This window comes from Mobula hypostoma, chromosome 5 (genome assembly GCF_963921235.1).
Source record: "Mobula hypostoma chromosome 5, sMobHyp1.1, whole genome shotgun sequence".
NCBI classification, from domain to species: domain Eukaryota; kingdom Metazoa; phylum Chordata; class Chondrichthyes; order Myliobatiformes; family Myliobatidae; genus Mobula; species Mobula hypostoma.
Genome location: NC_086101.1, coordinates 36,294,368 through 36,315,117, shown reverse-complemented (window position 1 = coordinate 36,315,117; position 20,750 = coordinate 36,294,368). Strand labels below are relative to the sequence as shown.

Below are 20,750 nucleotides of genomic sequence, written 5' to 3'. Positions count from 1 at the left end.
CACAAGTGAAACTCAAAGGAAAATCTACTTAGCCGGTTCCTGGGATGTGACAGTTATTCTATTGTCAGAGCCAAGGAAATTAAATGTATGTACGAGAAATTCTGCAGATGCTGGAAATTCAAAGCAACACACACAAAATGCTGGAGGAACTCAGCAGGTCAGGCAGCGTCTATGGAAATGAATAAACAGTTGAAATTTTGGGCCGAGACCTTTCTTCAGAAATTCTTAGATGTTTAGTGAAGTTTATTGTTGTCATAGACATATAAATAGACATATATATAGACATATAGACATACAGGGTATAAATGCCATTAAAATTAGCTTTTTACAGCAGCAGCACAGTACATGACAAATATAAACGAACATACAGTAAATTATACATGTGTGCAAAATAGACATAATGACACGAGTGAAAGATTGAGAGAGAAAAAAGTCTGAGGTCATGTTTTTCAGATCAACTCAAGAACCTGATGGCAATGGGGAAGATGTTGTTGAACCTTGTGGTGTGCTTCCTGCTTGATGGCAGTATCAAGAAGAAGGCATGGCCTGGATGGTGGGGGTCCCTGATGATGGACATCACCTTCCTGAAACATCACCAGTTGCAGATCTCCTCGATGGTGGGGAGGGTTGTGCTGTGATGGAACTGGCTGAGTCTACTACTCTCTGTAGCTTCGTGCTTTCCCATGCAATGGCGTTCACATACCAGACTGTGATGCAGCCAGTTGGAATGCTTTCAACTGTACATCTGTTGAAATGTGTTAGTGTCTTCAATCGCATTAGAAATCTCTTTAAACTTCTAAGAAAGTAGAACTAAGATATCAACAGTATGTCTTGGTGCCAGGACATGTCCTCCAAGATGTTGACACTTGGGATCTTGAAGTTGTTCACCCTTTCCACTGCAGACCTTCAATAAGGGGATTGGTATGTCTTTACCTAACTTTACCTTCCTAAAGTCCACAATCAGCTTGAGAAGAATGGGGGGTGACATTATTGAAACACAAAATCCCGAGGAGATATGATGGGATAGATGTTAAGATGTTTCCACTTGTGGGAGAATCTCAAATGTGGGGAATAGTTACAAGATTAGGGAGTGGTCATTTAAAACTGAGGTGCTTGGGGATTTCTCACAGAGACTGGTGAATATCATGAGTTTGGCATCCTCAGAGGTTAGATGATTTGGAAGAACTTAGAGAAAGCAGGTGCATTTTGAAAGATGAGAAATGAGAGCTTTGGGAAACTGGCATAGAGGAGTAGATACAAGATCCGTGGCAGGTCACCCATGATCGTTGACGGTGGGTCAGGTTTGAGGGGCAGAGTGGCCAATTCATGTTTCTAATGCTCTTTTGGTATTTTGAGTCCCTCCATAGTTCTTTTAATTAGTCATCCACCGCTCACAAAACTTGCCACACTCTCTGAGCTGACAGAGTGAGATTTTGGCAGGTATGTTCTTTTAGGAGCTTCTATTGAACCTAACTGAGATTTCATAGACCCATGACCTTCATATGACAGGAGGACTGGAGTACAGGAGTTAAAAGGTATGCTGCTACTCTCCACTCTCCTGGTTTGACCTGGAAGGTGGGCCATTGCTGAGAACCACAAAGGATATATTGGTCTTGGAAGGAGTCCAACCAAAATGGTGCGAGATTCCTGAAGTTAAGTTACAAGGAGAAATTGTAGCCTGACTTCCCAGTCTGAGCTAATGACACCCAATCACATTGGTTGTGTCATTTCTTATGACAATAGTTTCTTGTCAATGAAGTGATTGTGTTGGGAGAATCTATACGGGCCACAATAATTTAGCTAGTATTACTGAGATTATCATTGTCATGATATGATTGGGTCAGGTTGGAAATGCATGAGTTCTAGGGTCAGAATCAATGAGGTTTAATATCAGTGACGTATGTCATGAAATTTGTTGTTTTGCTACAGCAGTACATTAAAAAACACTATAAATTATATATATATATATATGTTTCATGGAAATTGATATAAAGGTATAAAAAGGACAAACTGAGTAACAGATTGTGTATTTAAATGAAATACAGAGCACATTAGAACACTAGCAATACTAATGCAGTACTATAAAACTGTGTATTAGTTCCTAATACTTATTGATGGAGGAATTCGTTCACTTTGCGTTCAATATTCCCTCTAATTTATAGTGACCAATGTGTGCAAAAATCTTGTGCTGTGTAATTTTTTACCCAGTGACGACAACACGTGTTAACTGAATTTTATATATAGAATTATTCATTTAAACAGCTAGGAAAACACTGTCAATAAGAACTTTGATCTCCTCTGGGTTCGAGTTTTTTCACTGTCATTCATCTGCACTCGCACAAGATGTATGTAGAAGGCCTGCAGTGGGTAATGAAGGATTTTCTCGCTAGAGCTTTTGCGCGCCGTCCATATGTGATTTACTTACTAAATGATGTTTCAAAGTCAAGTTTCCAAATATCACTCCACTTCTTCCCACATGGAAATTCTCAAGCAACTTTTTCATTGCAACGCTACACGCAGATAACCACCAGTTTCTGTATTGGACATAAATATTTCTCGTAGCTGCAGGTTCGTGACCTCATGAGCTTTCAGTGTAGCAGTTTCTACTGTTTCATTGAGCCATTCCGCTTTAAGTGAACTAACAGTTCTTTAGTGCTTTACACCCTTTGTTTCTGGCAACATAGTGGTTCAATAATTTCTTCAATAAAAACAGTATAATAAGACAGTTCTAAAATCTGCAGATAAATCATCAGAAAATCCACATTATTAAACACTCTCTGCATCAGAAAACAGAAAAGGAAATGTGATTGTGTACGATCATGAAATATAGTTAACATGCCAAGAAGGTAGAGGGTGACAACCTTTTGTGTGCAGCTTAAATTCTCTTTTGTGCTAGTAGCAAAAGATGTATACATGCACACACCTTAGAGGGAACGTTGCACGATCTTTTGACTGTAAATGAACAAAATCAGTGCAGGCACCTACTGCAGATAGTGGACTGCCTTCACACAATGCTCATGACAATGACATCCTCCAAATCTTCATTTTCATTGTACATTAAAGATGATTGTTGATACCTTCAAATTCTTCATAGTTTCTAACTGGTTAAAATAGTGAAATAGTTTCATTTTCGTTTCCAGTCATTTCTGGCATCCCTAAGTCTGAATGCTTGAAACTGCAGTGAACAAAACGGTTCTGAATTGTCCTACTGTTTACTTCTTGTCAGCTATCAGTGACAAAACCACCTTTTTTTTAACACAATCAGATGCAACAGACGCTATTTACAAACTGTTTATTCTTAGTATAGTACAGTGTCTAATGTTCACACAAGTGCATGCGACTGACACTAGCTAGAAACTATTCGGCAACTGTCTCCTGTCTCAATTAAGCGGCACAGCGTATACACACACACAGAAGACATACAAGTAAGTAGTCAAAAGAGAGCAAAAATAGTGAGGTCAGGTTTGGATTGGGCAGGTTGGATCCTAATTTTATATCGCACCCTCCAGTGTTGCTTTCTCTGCAATTTGTAGGTATTACAAGTGATTTGATTTAAGTTTTCATTATATTTAGCCTGGATAGGTAATAACTATTTGCTCTTTGGGAAGTTTGGGATTAGGGAGCGGAATTTAAAATTGCTAACAGATCTTTCAGGAGTGAAGTTTAAAAAAAATCTCTAAACAGAGTGGATCAAAAATTTGGAAGGAGTTTCCACAAAGGCCATTTGGTATTGAATTGACGTAATCTTATCTCTAAGACTGATGAATATTTATTAACCAAAAGGAAAACAAACAAAATTGGTTATACTGTGTAGAGTTGCATCACAGGTCATTGAGGACAGGCTGAAGACCAAATGGCTTCCTTCTATTAGTCTTTTTGCAGTATTCTGGGATAGATGAGTTGACCAGTTGATACTGCAGCCGCTTAAATATTGCAACTCATCATTCACTTAAGTGCAGAGCTTGGTTTGAACTGTGATTCTAAGTTAAAATATGATGTGAGTAAAGCCCAAAGCTTCAACTGAGCTAATTTAAAAAAAAATTTATGAGATACAACAAGGATTCCATTTTACCATTCTAGTTTATGGTTGTTTTCAGACATTACCTGCAGCAAAGCAACTTGGGCTTTATTGATCGACGTTTCGGGCCGAGACCCTTCATCAGGACCTGACGAAGGGTCTCGGCCCGAAACGTCGACTGCACCTCTTCCTAGAGATGCTGTCTGGCCTGCTGCGTTCACCAGCAACTTTGATTTGAATTTCCAGCATCTGCAGAATTCCTGTTGTTTGGGCTTTATTGGCTGAGTTTGCTTAATCAAGATTTCACTTTTGGTCTTACACTGGGAATTTGGAAATCTGGGTACAGTTTTCCCTAGGCTATGTTAGTATAGGTGGTGTTTGCATGCCATGTCCCTACCGATCTCCCCGTGGTAGCACTAGACTTCCTTATCTTCCCTGACTTTAAAGTGTTAGAATTAAATCTCAGAGTCCTTTTGATGAGTGAAGGTTCAGGAAAATACAGCAGTGGCCTTTTCTGGGAAGTGTGCAAGTGTATGGAGTTTTGCCTTTTGCCTCTAGATAAAATGATGTCAAACCTTTTGCCCTTGCAAGTTTTGCAATTTGCAGTTTTTAAAACATACAACCTGTTGAAAGTGCAAGTGATAATGGACATATTCTACCCCCTACAGCTCCTGTTCCACCAAATCCTCCTTCAATTAATGCTGCAGCAGGAGTTTTATGTAATAACACTTAGGCTTGTAAGACATCAGCATATAGAAAAAAACAATTAAAATGCCTTAAATGTTATGCGTACTGCTGTTATTTGCTTGTGTGAATGTTGCTTGTCAGCTAAATGGACCAAGGAACAGATAACGTGATTGGGTGCAGGGGAGTGCACAATAAGCTTTGTCTATCATTATTGCTGAGAGCAATCAAATTGATGCCAGCGGGACAGTAGATGCTGTTGACAGCTGTAATTATATATCTCCATGGTGATCACTTTTGGCCTGTCACGAGGGCCTGCAAGCCCCCCCTCCAGCCCTCCCCCCCCCCCGCAACCATTTAATCAGATTGTTCTGTCACTTGTCAGGTAAACGAGGCAGACGGGGAGTAGTGCTTAGGGGAGAGGTGGAGAATGATGGGTGGGGAGATGCCTGATAGCTTCACATGGCTTGTCAGGGTACCGATAAGCAGAATTTTTAATTACACTGGAGGCTTGAGAACATTGCTAAACAGATTATGTTGAGTGGGATCTGACATTTGTTCAGCTCTTCTGTTATCTTCATTCTGTTTCATATCAATAATGTGACAGTTATTTTTCATGTGAGAAGTTTTGACAAGTGGCTTATTGTACAACACATTTAACTTTGCTCATTTGTAAGTCATAGCTAGTAGTTTGTATTACTCATTTGATGATCTGAGCAAATATAGACTTTGCAAGATTAATGCTGAAATTATTCTTTCTTTTATCATTTTAAAATGATACTCCAAAACTCTTATTGAAGAGCAAATTTTATTTTTTTGCACATTGTAGAACAGCATCTCAATGTTGAAAATCTGAAATAAAAACAAAAATTGCAAAAAAGCTGCAAACACTTGGTAGGTCAAGCTGTATTGATGGAGCCAGAACAAAATTCTAAATTTCCTAAGAGCATAGAAAAAGGTATTTCGGCCCATCGAGTCTATGCTGACTCATTCACCCAGTGGTTCCCTCTGTAACTTATTCTCCCTGCATTCCCCTCAACTTCCATATGATTTGCCAACTACTTGGGATAACATACAGTGGCCAACTATTGTATTACGCTGCACGTTTTTGGCACATGGGAGGAAATCAAAGCACCTAGGGGAAATCCACATGGCCACAGGGAGAATATACAGCACTGGAAGTTAAGATAGAACAGGAGCAGGTTCTTCAGTCCACAATGTCATCTACCTGTCTGAGAGCCGCTCAAATGTCTCCCTCATATCTGCCTCCACCAACACCCCAGGCACTCACCAGTCTCTTTAAAAAATATTTTGTCTTACAAATCTCCTTTGAATTTAACACCTCTTTTCTTAAAGTCATGCCCTCCACTTAAGACTTTTTTGGCGCAGGGGACGAAGGACATCAGCTGTCTAGCTATGCCGAATCTTATAAACTTCTATAAGGTCTCCCCTCAGTCTCCCCTGTTCCTGACAGTACAGCAATCCTATTAGCTGCACTATTATGTCATCCAAAATATCTCAGATTAATGTTAGCTGACCTGTCATCAGATACAGAAGAAACTGGAAATGAAACTCCTCAAATTCAGTCTCACTTTTACCCTGTCATGCAGTTCCCTTTTGTTCTTTGCATCTGTTTCATCTCTAGCTTTGCCTTTTTCTGGATTTGCCGTTCACTGTTTGCATCCTAGCAAGTATTGCAGTGCTGCGGTACATTGGTTAATGTACAGCCTCCATTACGAAAGGGCAAATGCAACAGGCACGTGGGAATATCATCACTTGCAGCTCCCTCTTCAGTTGGAAACCATCCTGATTTAGAAATGTATCTCCATCTCTTGATTGCAGCTGTTCTCCTTCCTGGAACTCCCTTGCCGGCAGAATACCTTTACCACATACTGACTGCAGCTATCCAGGAAAGTGACTCCCCCCACCTTCTCAAGAACAGATAGGGATTGGGTAACAGATGCTGCTTGCATCACATCAGTGCCAATGAAAAGCACAGTTATAATAAAAATGCTTGCAAGTGTGATGGGCAAAATAGACAAGCTGCTACTTCATTGATATTTCCTGCTGAAATTAAATAAAATGTAAACTGCTTCATGTAAACATCTTTTAAAGCCCTTGAGTGAATCTGTGGTTACCATTCCTCTTAATTATTTTTTCAAACATCATTAAATGTTCAAAGTAAATTTATTATCAAAGTACATATTTCATCATATACAACCCTAAGATTAATTTTCTTGTGGGCATACACAATAAATCAAAAGAAATAAATAATAATAATAATAAGTAAATAAGCAATACGTATCAAGAGCATGAGATCAAGAGTCCTTGAAAGTGGATGACGGGGTCCCTGATGATGGATGCTGCTTTCCTGTGACAGTGTTTCATGTAGATGTACTCAATGGTGGGGAGGGCTTTATGATGGACTGGGCCGTATCCACTATTTTTGCAGGATTTTCCATTCAAGGGCATTGGTGTTTCTATACCAGGCTGTGATGTATACTCTCCACTACACGTATACAAAAGTTAGTCAAAGTTTCAGATATCATGCCAAATCTTCTCAAACTCCCAAGGAAGTAGAGGTGCTGCTTTGCTTCCTCCATAATTGCACTTCTGTGCTTGGCCCCGGACAGGTCCTCTGAAATAAGAACACCGAGGATGTTGTACAGGAACTTAGGTATATATTATTCCATATCCGTACTTTAACACCTAACTTATTCATATATAATTGTTTATTCTTTATCATTGTTGAATTTTTTTGTTGCATGTTGAGCTAACACACCACAGCAAATTCCTAATACATTTAAATGTATATGGCGGATGAAGTTGACCGTTGGTGCGTTGCACATGGATTTTGAGTAGCTGTAGACTTACTGACGATGACATAGTAGTCGGTGAATGCAGTCCCACTGTTAGGAAACATCCTATCTAGCTTCAGACCTCCTAACTTGGATATAGATTCCTTTACCTGACTTTTTGTTCATGTACGATGGCACAGGTTTAAAATTGCTTCTGTTTTAAAGTTGATGACCTTGTTGCCTAATCCCTCTGTGACTTTGCTCCTCCTCCCTGTTCTTGTAAACATCTTCAGCCCAACAGTTCTTTGGGATCTTTGTGATCCTGCAAACCTGGCCTCCTGTCCCTGATTTCTGTTGGTCTGCCACTGGTGTTTGTGGCTTCAGCAGGCCAGGTCCCTTGCTCTGGAGTCTGTTGTCTTAAAGTCTCAGGCTGTCTGCTGCTATATAAGCATGCTGCTTTAAACCTGCCCTATTATGTGAATGTTTGTCCAGATGTTCTAATATTCTTTTATGAAGCCGTTAACTAATTTTCTTTCCTTGTGAAGTGACTTTGGCTGCTTTGTTACACAAGAGATTCTTAAAAAAAAGATGCAAACCCATCTTCCTGTATGCGGTGTTAAATGTAATTTGGTGGTGTTGAATAGGGTTGTGGCTGTCAGTTATTTATTACTTGTCTTCATTTGATCAGGAATTTTCTAAATTACTGTATAATTACTAAATTATTTGCTTAGTTTGATCAGTGTGAATTACTGTTGCCAGGAATCAAGTATTAACATAGCCCTTCTTTCTCAGTAAAGATTTGTGTATGGGGTGTCAGGGAGGAGTAGCACCTCTGGTGGGGGAACATGTCGTGTCCTTTTCAAGGCAGTTTGTCCACCTTTGGTCCCCACCTGGCACTCAACTCTCACCTGTGGCTCCCTGTAGCTGTTTGCATGTGACAACGGCCACACCTCGAGCAACAGCTTCCACAAGCCGGCTAAACCACGTGAGTGTAGCCGACGGGTCTCAAACCCTCGGTGAGCTAGGGAGTTGTCTATCCCAGCATGTGAAGACAGACTTCGGCAGATTGAGTGGACGAGACCAATGGAAGGTCCAACAATCAAGAAGGCGGTCTCTGCAAGTGTCGTGGAACGTGTAGAGCACGACAAGACACAGAAGACGTCCTGGACATCGACTGCCCCTAGTCCCACCTCCAGCCATCTCGACTCTTGTCTTGCCACTGGATCCAGATGGGAATTGGGAAGAGAGAGTGAGGCTGACGTGCACAACTCTCCCTCACTTAAATCCAAATTAAGTGCTCGTCTCAACACAATCATTAGCTGGCTGGTGGCGTAACGGCACTGAACTTCGGGGCGAGAGGTCCGGAGTTCGAATCTGGCCAGCTCCCGTGCATGCTCTCCATCTGTGACCTCGTAAAAAGTACTAATGGTGTCGAGGTCTTCATTGATGATGATGGATGAACCTTAAAGATTTGTTATTGTTTAAACAGCACAGTAACAGGACCCTACTAGCCTAAAGAACCTGCACCATCCCTTTAAATCCCTGTGAACAATGAACCTACAAACTTTTTTGTTTTTGTTGGAATATGGGAGGAAGCTGGAGAACCTGAAGGAAACTGATGTAGTCATGGGGAGAACGTACAAACTCCTTACAGACAGCAGTGGAATTGAACCCGGGTCGCTGGCACTATGATATCTGTATGCTAACCGCTACGCTTCTGAGTATTCCCCGACCTGAAATGATGAAGTCTAAGAACAGGTTGCCATGCCATGAGTTTTCTGTGAGCTAGAGGCACTGTCAGGTGCTGACCTTGCAATATGAATTCAGTCTTGGCTCATAAGAACTCTCTCATCAAGCAAGGACTATTATAGGAACTGGTGGAAAGGGTCTTGTCTTTACGTGGCCAAACCTACACAATATTTATTTTTTACTTGTGATCTACCCTGAGTTAACTTATCTACATGCAGAGATTGTTGAGATGGCAAAATAATTCTTTTTCCAAATGTATTAATGGTCCTTCTTGGGCATGAACTGTTGCTCTGGGCTTTAAATATTTCGAAGCTGGTTATTTCTGTACCATTATTGATGCATTTGGTCAGTGCTCAACCCAGGTATGGATCATTTCACAGTTCTTCAATTAGCAATTTGAAAATTAGCATTAATGCAAACAACTGGTAATTATTGCCAGTCCTGGCACAGTGGCAGCACAAGGATTAAATTACTGGACAGAAAATCCAGTGTCACTTGAGAAATTGATGACTACATAACTTGTGGATTTTTTTCCAGATGCCCACCCAGTCTAGTATTACCCTTCAGGGCAGGGTATAATTAACCAGCCTATCATTTAAAAAGGAGAGTAGAGCTTTCCATCTCTAGAAGCTTCTTTTCGCAGAGGGTTCTGGAGGTTATGTCATGAGAAGTATTTAAGGTGGAAGTAGATACATTTTTGATAGATCTGTGGTTTTGAGGCCTATGAGATATCAGCACAGAGGAGGCCAGGTGGATCAGCCATGATCACATTAACTGGTGGGACCAGGTGGCTAATCTTTTTGTTATTTTATTTGGAGATGCCGCATGGTAACAGGCTTGTCTGGCCAACGAGCCTGTGCTGCCCATTTACACCGATGTGACCAATTAACCTAATAATCTGTATGTCTTTGGAAACTGGAGCACATGAAGGAAACCTGTGCATTGACAGGAGAATATCCAAGCTCCTTACAGACAACGGCGGAACTGAACCTGGGTCACTGGCACGGTAGTAGTGTGACGCTAAAAACTGCGCTACACTGTTCCTGTGTGTTTATGACTCTAGACCCACTTATTTAGCTGACCCTTGAGTGCCTTCTGAAATGCCCCAGCAATGAACTGCAGGAGACCTAAGAGACTGCAGATGTTGAAATCTGGAGCAAAACAACACGAGCTGTTGGAGGAACTCAGCGGTTGAGATGAAGCGACTCGATGGTCCATTTCACTTCATAGATTCTGCCCGACTGCTGAGTTCCTCCAGCAATTTGATTCTTTGCCAGCAAGGAACTACGTAGGTCTTGTATCAGAGCCACTACATTAATGCTGTAAAGCAGAGCCTAAATATACAAATTCCTACTAGTACAAGTGGGACAGGGACCTGCAAGGCATGGAGGTCACTTATACATACAAGGTTGTACGTGGATTTCAGACAAGTCTGATTGCCTGTCAGACATAGACAGTGCTCAGAGAAACAGTTTCTTCCCTAAATTATCCTGAATATTTATCTTGGCTGCTTCTCCCTCCCACGAAGATGCATGATTACCAATGGAGTGGAGTGCCTGTGTGTTATTCTGGACCACGTGACACAATTGTGGGCAGTGCAGGATTTTTAGCCACCATTGTTTATGTGTTCTTCAATAACAAAATGCAAAGAAAAGAAAATCAAGGCAACAACATGTCAGATAAGCAAATTAAACAATTTGAATGCAGTCTAATTTTCTCTGAGCCAACTTCAATCAAGCTTGGACCAACTTGTTCATAGTGTTCAAAAATAAAGATATCGCCATAGCTGCCTGGAGCTGTAACAAACAAGGAAATCTACATTTTAATCCCCTGCACAATCAACCGAATTAAAATATTAAGAAGTTGCAGCAGACATTGTTGTGACCATCTTGTGCTTGCCTTCTTCCAAACAGCTGTGCTTTTGCTGTTGTTTATGATGAGGATTTCTTCCCTCGGTGAAGATATATGAGCCTTCTCGGGTTTATTTTGTCGAAGTGTTGTATCTTGGAGCCCTGCTGTTCCAGCAGCTTCAACTTACTTTTGGTTCTCAAGATCCCTGTGATGATTCTATCTGTCCTGAATTTTTTTTGATTGGTTTTTAAATACTTTGTTGGCTGTATCTTGACAACAGCAATTTAATAAATACTTATGCCCCAGGAACAGCTACTTTTAAAAAATGTTTCTTATAGCTAATCCCAGCATAACACTAATGAAGTCAAACAGTGAAGGAAACCAGAGCCTGCAACATGCTAACTTTTCTTTTTGATAAACCGAACTCCTGTGTTGTATAGCGTAGCCATACTGTTTAATGGGACTGTGAGCTGTATGTCTAGTAGGTTATGGAAAAAAGCTGTATAAACAGTCATCTCTCGAGGGAAAATACAGGAATAACAGTTGTACTGTTAGAGTGAAGGAATGATGGTAATATTATAGAATATGCAGTGCATCATGCTGCATTAATTTTAAAAACCACAAAGGCTTAACTGCAAGTTTCTGGTAAAGCTCTCCCCTTAAGTGATACGGTTAATTAATTTATAATATGTGCATTAGTATTGTATTACCTAATGTGTGTGCATTGTGTTGTTCTGGCCCAAGCTTATACAGTATATTTGCTTAAATTACAATGGATTTGTTTCTCTTTATTAGGTTCGTGTTGATAGTGGCATTCAGGAAGGAAGTGACATTAGCATTTATTATGATCCTATGATTTCAAAAGTAAGTATATTTTTGTTTGAAGCTTTTATGGTGTAACGATTTAGCGAAAGAACGCTGCACTTTCATGGGACATTTGTTGCTTACATCACACTCTATCCCTGGCCAAAACCACACCAGGTGTCTGGCTCTGTCAATCTCGTTAATCATTGGGGGATGCACAAGAAGAGTTTAAAGCTATTCTGTTTTGTTAATCCCTCTCCCAGTTGGTACGACTAAATGAAATATCAGTAACACTACATGGGACATGAGCTGTAGAATGGTACAGAATGAGCCTTTTCGGTTTGCAATTTGAGAGTGCTTGCTTGAGCAAACCTGCTTTCTGCTACTTTACAAGTGTGTTTAAAATTGCAGCTGATGTGTTACCTGAATATTGATGCTTATCATTTTCACACTCTATTTAACTCTTGGTATTTTTAGCTTCAATATTTCAGTCTACTTTATTCAGTGTGCGACTCTTTAGTCCTTGGAGAATGTTTCTTCTTGGTCAGACAAAATAAATTTGTGATGTTGCAAGGAATTGAACAGATTGTTTCAACTACAGTTGTGTACCATGTGATCTCATTTAATCCTAATTGTTCTCGGAAGGCACTGGGTAATTAAAAAGCATCGAGAGGCATTGGCAAAGAAGCTGAAAATATTCATGATGGTACTAGAGCTGAGGTATTATACTCAATAATAAAACTGCAGATGCTGGATATCTGAAAGAAAACCAGAAAATGCTAGAAAGACTCAGCAGTTCACGCTATATCTGTTGAAATTTAGATTATGTCTGATCTGCCTAGTTTTTCCTGTATTTTTTTTTTGGCTTTTGTGATACATTATACTTATTGGAGATAGTTGAAAAGGACTAATCCTGTAGGGGAAGAAAAAGAACAGAGTGGTAAACTTTAAAATTGTAAAAATTTCGATACAATTAATATGGAGAAAATGTTTTAGTCTTTGAGGAGGCTGTCCAAATTGAAAAATAGTGCTGCATCTCTGCAAAGTAATATTTCTTCATTCACCATCTAGGAAAGCACTTTGCCTTGACCGTTTTTCTCCAGAGCTACAGATTTTTTTAAAGGCAGGCTGATAGATACCCCACACAAAATGTGGCCAAAGTGAGGAAATATAAATACTTCTCCAAATCTGTGGGGGAGAAACTCCTATCAAAAACATCTGCAAACAAATCTTAATTGCGCTTGGGAGTAAGCAGGCAGCATGCCAACTGTCGCAGTATTAGGCAGAGAAGGAGGATTATGAATTTTCAGCAAAGTTGAATTTTAACACATTTTGAACTTTGACCTAATTACGTAAATCTTAGAAACGGTTGGGTATGGTCGTTCCCTTTTGGATTATATTATTTATATGCAGAGGGTTAAATAGTCAAAGCCGCCTAGTAGTTCTTCACATGTTGACAGCCCACTAACATTGCTCTTTGACTAGTCATCATCATATTGAAGTCTATTGTTTGAAACAGATCCGTATTGTTCTGTGGCTGTCATAACCACACGAAAAGTTTGTGGTCAGATGCAAAGGCATCATATTTATTGTCATACCATTCATGTCCTCTGCTGTGAAGCACTTTACAGCCAGTGAAACCCTTTTGAAGTGTTGTCACTGTTGAAATTTAGGAAGTGTGGCAGCCAAATTGAGTACAGCAAGGTCCCACATCCAGTAGTGAGATGACTGTTTTAGTGATACCAGGTGAGCTATATGTATCAGCCTCTAATCATGGGCAGAAGTTCCCATACATTTCCTCAAAGTATGCCACTCCTAAGTGCAAGCTTGATTTCAAATTTACATCTTACTCAAAAGACAGCCCCTTTAACTGTGTAGCTCTCCTTTAGCATGGCAATGGAAAACCTGCTTCTGTGCTCTAGATTGGAACTTAAATCCATGAGCTTCTGACTGTGAGATGACCAATACTGAGTCATGGCTGACAGTGTGACTGGCACAACTTGAAATTGATGTTTGTGCTATTGTTTTGATGAGAGATTCTTAAATGGAAATGCAAGGAATGAAACTGGACCTTTTCAAAAGTCCAAAGTACAAGTTGATTGATATACCTTTGTTCAAATGGATTTACAGCTCACGTACCTTCAGTTTTCTCTTCAGCCAGTTGATGCTCTTGTCTTTCAGTTGGTGACCTACGGAGCCAGCCGTGCAGAAGCTTTGCAGAGAATGGAAGAGGCACTGGACAGTTATGTCATTCGAGGTAACTAATGATGTGAAGAGAATAGCACGGTACACAAGTCAAATGAAATATTTTCTTGCAAATTCTCATTCTTTAAGGCTTGACAAGGTAGGTGTAGGGACAAGGCTACCCCGAAAGGAGTTTTTGAGTCAGAGCTCAAAGTTGCAAAATAAAGGACTGAGGTAAGAAGACGTTACTTCTCTTTAGAGGGTAGTGAATAGTTCTAATTTTGCACCCAAAGGGACTGTGAAGGTTCAGTCACTGTATGGCCAGGACAGTGATCTTAGATTTGAGGGGAACCAGAGGATGTGAGCTAGCAAACAAAAGTGGCACCACGTGGTAGATGGTCACAATTATATAGAAAGGTGGAACAGCTGAGAGGGATTGAATGTCCTGGTCATATATTTTTAACTGTTATAAAAATCTCCTGCTCATTAGGTGGATAGATCTCTTTACTGAATGTCAGTTATTCAGAATTTATCTTTCCTCACTTGTCACTTGTGTATCTGTGTATTTAGATTGTCTTTTAACTCCTATTTAGCTGAAGATATATACTGCTGCAGGTTAGACACTAACAACTGTTTTTTATTTTTGTCTGGATAAATGCTGCGTATTTGGCAATGGATCTTGGAAGTACAGTGGACTCGGTTAATTGGGCCATCGGTTAATCAAGACAGCCTCTTATTTGGGACAACTCTCAAAGAACAAAAACTAATTGAGAAAATAGCTGGGAAGCCTTTGATTTATTTGGGATGCTGTACTGCTTAATTGGGACAGGAGACTTTTGCCAAACAGTTTCTAGCTAGCATCAATCACGTGCATGTAGTGTGGCCATTAGACACTACACTGTGCTTAGAGCGAACAGTTTTAAAATAGCGTCAGATGCATGTCTGAGTGATAGAGTTCCTCTTGTCCTCACCCCATGAACCTCCGTATCCAACACTTTATCCTCTGTAACTTCCGCCATCTCCAAGGGGATCCTACCACCAAAAATATCTTTAGCTCCCTCCCCTCTCTGCTTTCTGCAGGGATCGCTCCCTCTGTGATTCCCTTGTCCATTCATCCCCCCCCCACCGGCACATATCCCTGCAAGTGGCCAAAATGCTACACCTGCCTATTCATCTCCTCCCTTACCCCTATTCAGGTCCCCAAACAGTTCTTCCAGCTGAGGCAACACTTCACCTGAGAATTTGTTGGGGCCATCTATTGTGTCCAGTGCATGCAATGCAGCCTCCTCTACATTCGTAGGGAACTGTCGCAAGTTGGGACGCAGCTTTATCAAACACTTCTGCTCCACTCACCAAAAGCAGAACTTGATGGTGGCCATATATTATAATTCCAATTCCCATTCCCGTTCCGACAGAAGACCATACATAAGACATAGGATCCTGATCCTGGATCCCACTCAAGCCATACATCTGCATTCTCACCATACCCTTTGATACTCTGACTAATCGGGAAGCAATCAACTTCCGCCTTAAATATACCAATGGACTTGGCCTCCACCGCAGTCTGTGGCAGAGCAGTCCACAGATTCACTACTCTCTGGCTAAAAAAGTTCCTTCTTAACTCTGTTCTAAAAGTTCACTTCTCAATTTTGAGGTTGTGCCCTCTAGTTTTGGATATCCCCACCAAAGGAAACGTCCTCTCCACATCCACCCTGTCGTCCTTTCAACATTCGGTAGGTTTCAATGAGATCCCCATGCATTTTTCTAAATTCCAGTAAGTACAGGCTCAAAGCTTCTCATATGTTAACCCCTTCATTCCCGGATCATCCTCGTGAACATGCAGATCCATAGCCTCCTCTTGTGCCAAGATGAGGCCACCCTCAGAGTGGAGGAGCAACGCCTTATATTCCATCTGGGTAGCCTCCAAACTGATGGCACGAAAATCAATTTCACATACAGGTAAAAAAAAATTACCTCCCCTCTTCTTCTATTCCCCACTCTGGCCTCTTACCTCTTCTCACTTGCCTATCACCTCCCCCTGGATCCGCTCCTTCTTCCCTTTCTCCTATGGTTCACTCTCCTCTCCTATCAGATTCCTTCTTCTCAAGCCCTTTATCTTTCCTACCCATCTGGCTTCACCTATCACCTTCTAGTCATGCTCCTTCCCCTCCCCACACCTTTTTATTCTGGCGTCTTCCCCCTTCCTTTCCAGTCCTGAAGAAGTGTCTTGGCCCGAAACATCAACTGCTTATTTATTTCCATAGATGCTGCCTGATCTGCTGAGATCCTCCAGCATTTCGTGTTTGTAGTGTCAGATGTGTGTGCTTGTGTTCAAAGTGCAGTGATTTTTGTCACTGATAGTTGACAAGAAATAAACAGTAAAACAATTCAGAACTGTTTTGCTCACTGCAGTTTCAAGCATTCAGACCAGAAACTGCCATGAGTGAAAGTGAAATGATTTTGCTACTTCATCAAGTTGGGGACTACAAAGAATTTGAAGGTATTGACAACCATCTTGAATGTTACAATGAAAATGAAGATAGGGAGGATGCATTCATTGAAAGCATTGTATGAAGACTGTACATTGTCTGCACTGTGTCTGCATTGATTTCATTCATTTACAGTCAATCAAAAGAACACAGAGTACACTGGATGAATTCCTCTGTCGATAACTATTAGGAACTAATGCAAACTTGTATAGTACTGTAGTAGTGGTATTGTACCATTCTAATATTTTCTGCATTTCATTTAAATACATAATTTGAAACTCAGTTAAAGAGTACTTTGTCTTTTTTATACTTTAAAAAAACTATTTCCTTGAAACTTTGGCTCATTAGGGCAGCTGCTTAATTGGGCCAAAATGTACTGGTCCTGATATGACCCAGTTATCTGGAACCCACTATAATTGCGCTGATTGGAGACAAAAAGTTCAGGGAACACTCACCAGGTTAGGCAGCATCTATGGAAAGAGAAAGAAAAAAGCTATCAATTAAAAGAGAAAAAGCTATCAATTTAGGTCTGAGACCCTTTATTAGGATTGGTTAGTGACAAGGACCAACAGATTTTGTGATGCAGATCAAAAAGGCTGTAGATGCTGGAAATGTAACATGAAAAAGAGGTGGGGGAGGGGAGGAGAGAACAAAAGGGAAGTCTTTGAAAGGGTGGCAGGCAGAGTGATTAGTGGATAAAAGAGATACTTGTGCACAATGAAAGAAGGTGTTAAAAGGGAACAAAAGGTCAGTCTGGAAGAGGTGTAAATGCAGAATAATTATCTAAAATCACCGGCAAAAAGTGGAATGGGCACTAGAAATTCAAATTGAGAACAGCAAATCTGAAATGGTAACCTCAGTGTCAAGTTCTTCCAGTTAAGATCACGCTACCAAATACATGCGATAGCTCACTGTTGTTCAAATGACAAGTAACTGAACTAAAAACACCTTTTCTGATGTGAATTGTGTTAAGTTATCGGCACAAACAGTGAGGGGGCGAGTGATGGCGAGGCAAGTTCAGGAGAAGAGCCGGGCTGGCGTGTATCAGAATTGATGCAGAAGGATTGAGCCATTCGGCGAGGAGAAGTCAGGGCCGGGGCAAATGAATTCCAATGCCCGTAAAACTGGCCCAGGTGCGGGTTGGATTGTTCTAGGCACCAATTGCTTTGAAGAGTTTGAGAGTGGCTTTGGGCTGGGCAGCAAAATATGGGGCTGGAGCGAGTTGCTGGGCTGTGTGGTCACAGCAGCTGGGTCTGCCAATCCGTTGTTCAGACAATTTGAACGCTGGGCCAAATCGGAGGCTAGCGCCAACTTCGCTCGCTCTCTGTGATGTTCACTCCTCTCTCCAGGGCACTGGAACCTCCCACTGCAGTGGTTCACGGGTACAATGTGAGGTACATTGTACCCAGATAAAATGCGATATCTGTTATATGATCAATTTAAACGCCGCCCCAGATAGACTGAAAAGACAGGGTATCGTGGTGGTGAGGCTATGAAGACTGCCACAGCTGCAGTGCTCCGTGCCTGCTAATATGATTAGATTAGATTAGATTATGAGAACACTCAGTCCTCGTTTATTGTCATTTAGAAATGCATACATGCATTAAGAAATTATACAATGCTCCTCCAGAGTGATAACACAAAAAAAACAAGACAAACACAAGACTAACACTGACAAGACCACATAATTATAACATACAGTTACAGCAGTGCAAAGCAATACTATAATTTGATAAAGAGCGGACCGTGGGAATGGTTAAAAAAAAAGTCTCAAAGTTCCGATCGACTCCCGGTAGTCCCAATAGCAGGCGGCAGAAGGGAGAAACTCTCTCTGCCATAAACCTCCAGGCACCAACAACTGTCGATGCATTGGAAGCACCCAACCACAGCTGTCTCTGAGTCTGTCCAAAAACTTTGAGCCTCCGACCAGCCCTTTGACACCGAGCACCATCTCTGCTGAGCGCTTCGACCCCGTCCTGGCTGCCAAGCAACAAGCAAGGCCGAGGATTCGGGGCCTTCCCCTCTGGTGATTCTGGATCACACAGTAACAGTGGCAGCGAAAAAGGCATTTCAGAAGTTTCTCCAGATGTTCCTTTGTTCTCCCATGTCTGTCTCCATCAAATCAGGATTGTGCACGGCACCCTACTTGACAGATTACAGATATCATTCACCGGAGTGGCCGCGCAAGCTGTGTCGTGCCGCCATCTTCTCCTCCCCCTCGATAAACTGATAAGTGAAGCTTTGGGCCTACTCTGGGCTGCTCTGGGGTTTGGATCTGAGGTCTCAATTTAGTTCAGAATGCTGTTGCTCGCTTCAATTTCTCGCATGATTTGTGTTTTTTTTCACCTTTCTCCTGTTCACTGGGTTTTGGTCTTTTATTTTTTTAATTGGTTTCTTTCTGATTTCTTGCTTTGTGGCTACCTGTAAGCAAACAAATCTCAAAGTTGTATAATTTATACATCCTTCAATAATAAATGTTCTTTGAAGTTCTGAAGATATAGTGAGCCCATGAGGAAGATGAGGATGCTAATATTGAGCTTTGTTGGAATTGAAGCTGAGGACAAAGTGAGAGTGAGATGGAAAATTGAAGTGACTAGAAACTTGTTGTCAAAGTTCAAAAGTAAAGTAATTTTATTATCCAAATACATATATGCCACTTTATATAGCCCTAAGGTTTATTTTCTTGTGGGCATACTCAATAAATCCAATAACTATAATAGAATCACTGAAAGACTACAACAGCAGGACAGACAGCCAGTGTGTAAAAGACAACAAAATGTGCAAATACAAAAATAAAAGAAATGAAATAATAATTATTATAAATAAATCAGCAATATATATTGAGAACGTTTGAAGAGTTCCTGCATGTGAGTCCATAGTTTATGAGAATAGTTCAGTGATGGGGCAAGTGAAATTGGGGTGAAAGTATCCCCTCTTGTTCAAGAACCTGATGGTTGAGGGATAATAACTGTTCCTGAATCTGGTGATGTGGGTATTGAGGCTCCTGTACCTTCTTCCTGATAGTAGCAGTGAGAAGAGAGCATAACGAGGGTGGGAGGGTTCCCTGACGATGGATGCTGTTATCCTGCATCAGTGCTCCATGTATTTGTGCTCCATGGTGGCGAGGGCTTTACCTGTGATGGACTTGGCAGGATCCCCTACTTTTGTAGGATTTTCTGTTCAAGGGCATTGTTTTTTTTCATACCAGGCCGTGATGCAGCCAGTCTACAGCTGTGTGGTACTCTCCACCACAGATGTGTAGAAGTTTGTCAATGTTTTAGATGACATCTTCACAAATTTCTAAGGAAGTAGAGGTGCTGCCATGGTTTCCATCTCTGTAATGTGATTTTTTTCTCTCTCTGATTTATTAACCTTTCTAATGCAGAATATTGTTTGCATATATTAACTGCATTGATCTACAAGTGCATTTTTTCAGTAGAGTTTAAAAAAAAACAATGTGATGAATTTACATCAGTGAATAGTATTGATCTGATGTTTTAAAAGTATATAAATGAGGGATAAGTTGTTCTAAAAATACCACATTAGCAACCACACCTCAAAAACATTGAGTTATAAAACAAAACAGGCCCATGCTGATCAAATTGTCTATCTGAGCTAGTTCCTTTGGCTTTCATATGTCCAAGATGCCTCTTGATCCTTCCTATCTGTGTACCACTGCAAGTATTTATTTATATGTCATTATTGTACCAACCTTGATCACTTACTTTTGCAGTTTATTCTATATAAACACCACTCTGTGTGAAGAAGTTGCCCTTTTATAATCTTTCCCCTCTTACTTTAAAACTCCTTTCCCTGGGAAAGAGACTATATATTCACCCTATCTATGGCCCTCATGACTTGCACACCTCTCTCCTCAGTCTCAGTCTCCTACCTTCCAATGAATAGGAAGGAAGCTTGCAGCAGATCAGAGTCATGGAGTGGTATAGCACAGAAACTGGTTCTTCAGCCAACTCACCCATGCCCAATGTGATGCTTATTGCATGAATCCCTGTAATAGGCCCATATCACTCTGTTCCTAACTTATTCAAATACCTATCCTGATGTCTTTTAAATGCTATAATTGTATCAGCCTCTCCCACTTCCTCTTGAAGCATTTTCCAGATAATCACCACCTTTTGTGTGGAAAAAACTTGCCCCTCAGAGCACCTTTAA

The 20,750-nt window shown here is 40.8% G+C and overlaps 1 protein-coding gene across 2 annotated transcripts in view; it reads left to right on the top strand.

Moving 5' to 3' along the window:
* Positions 1-20,750, top strand: part of pcca (propionyl-CoA carboxylase subunit alpha) — a 489,189-nt gene that overhangs the window by 252,885 nt on the left and 215,554 nt on the right. For both annotated transcript variants that reach the window (XM_063048382.1, XM_063048383.1), the window contains exons 15-16: positions 11,896-11,964; positions 14,086-14,161. In XM_063048382.1, the coding sequence (XP_062904452.1) occupies positions 11,896-11,964; positions 14,086-14,161 (145 nt within the window). The remainder of the gene's footprint in view (positions 1-11,895; positions 11,965-14,085; positions 14,162-20,750) is intronic.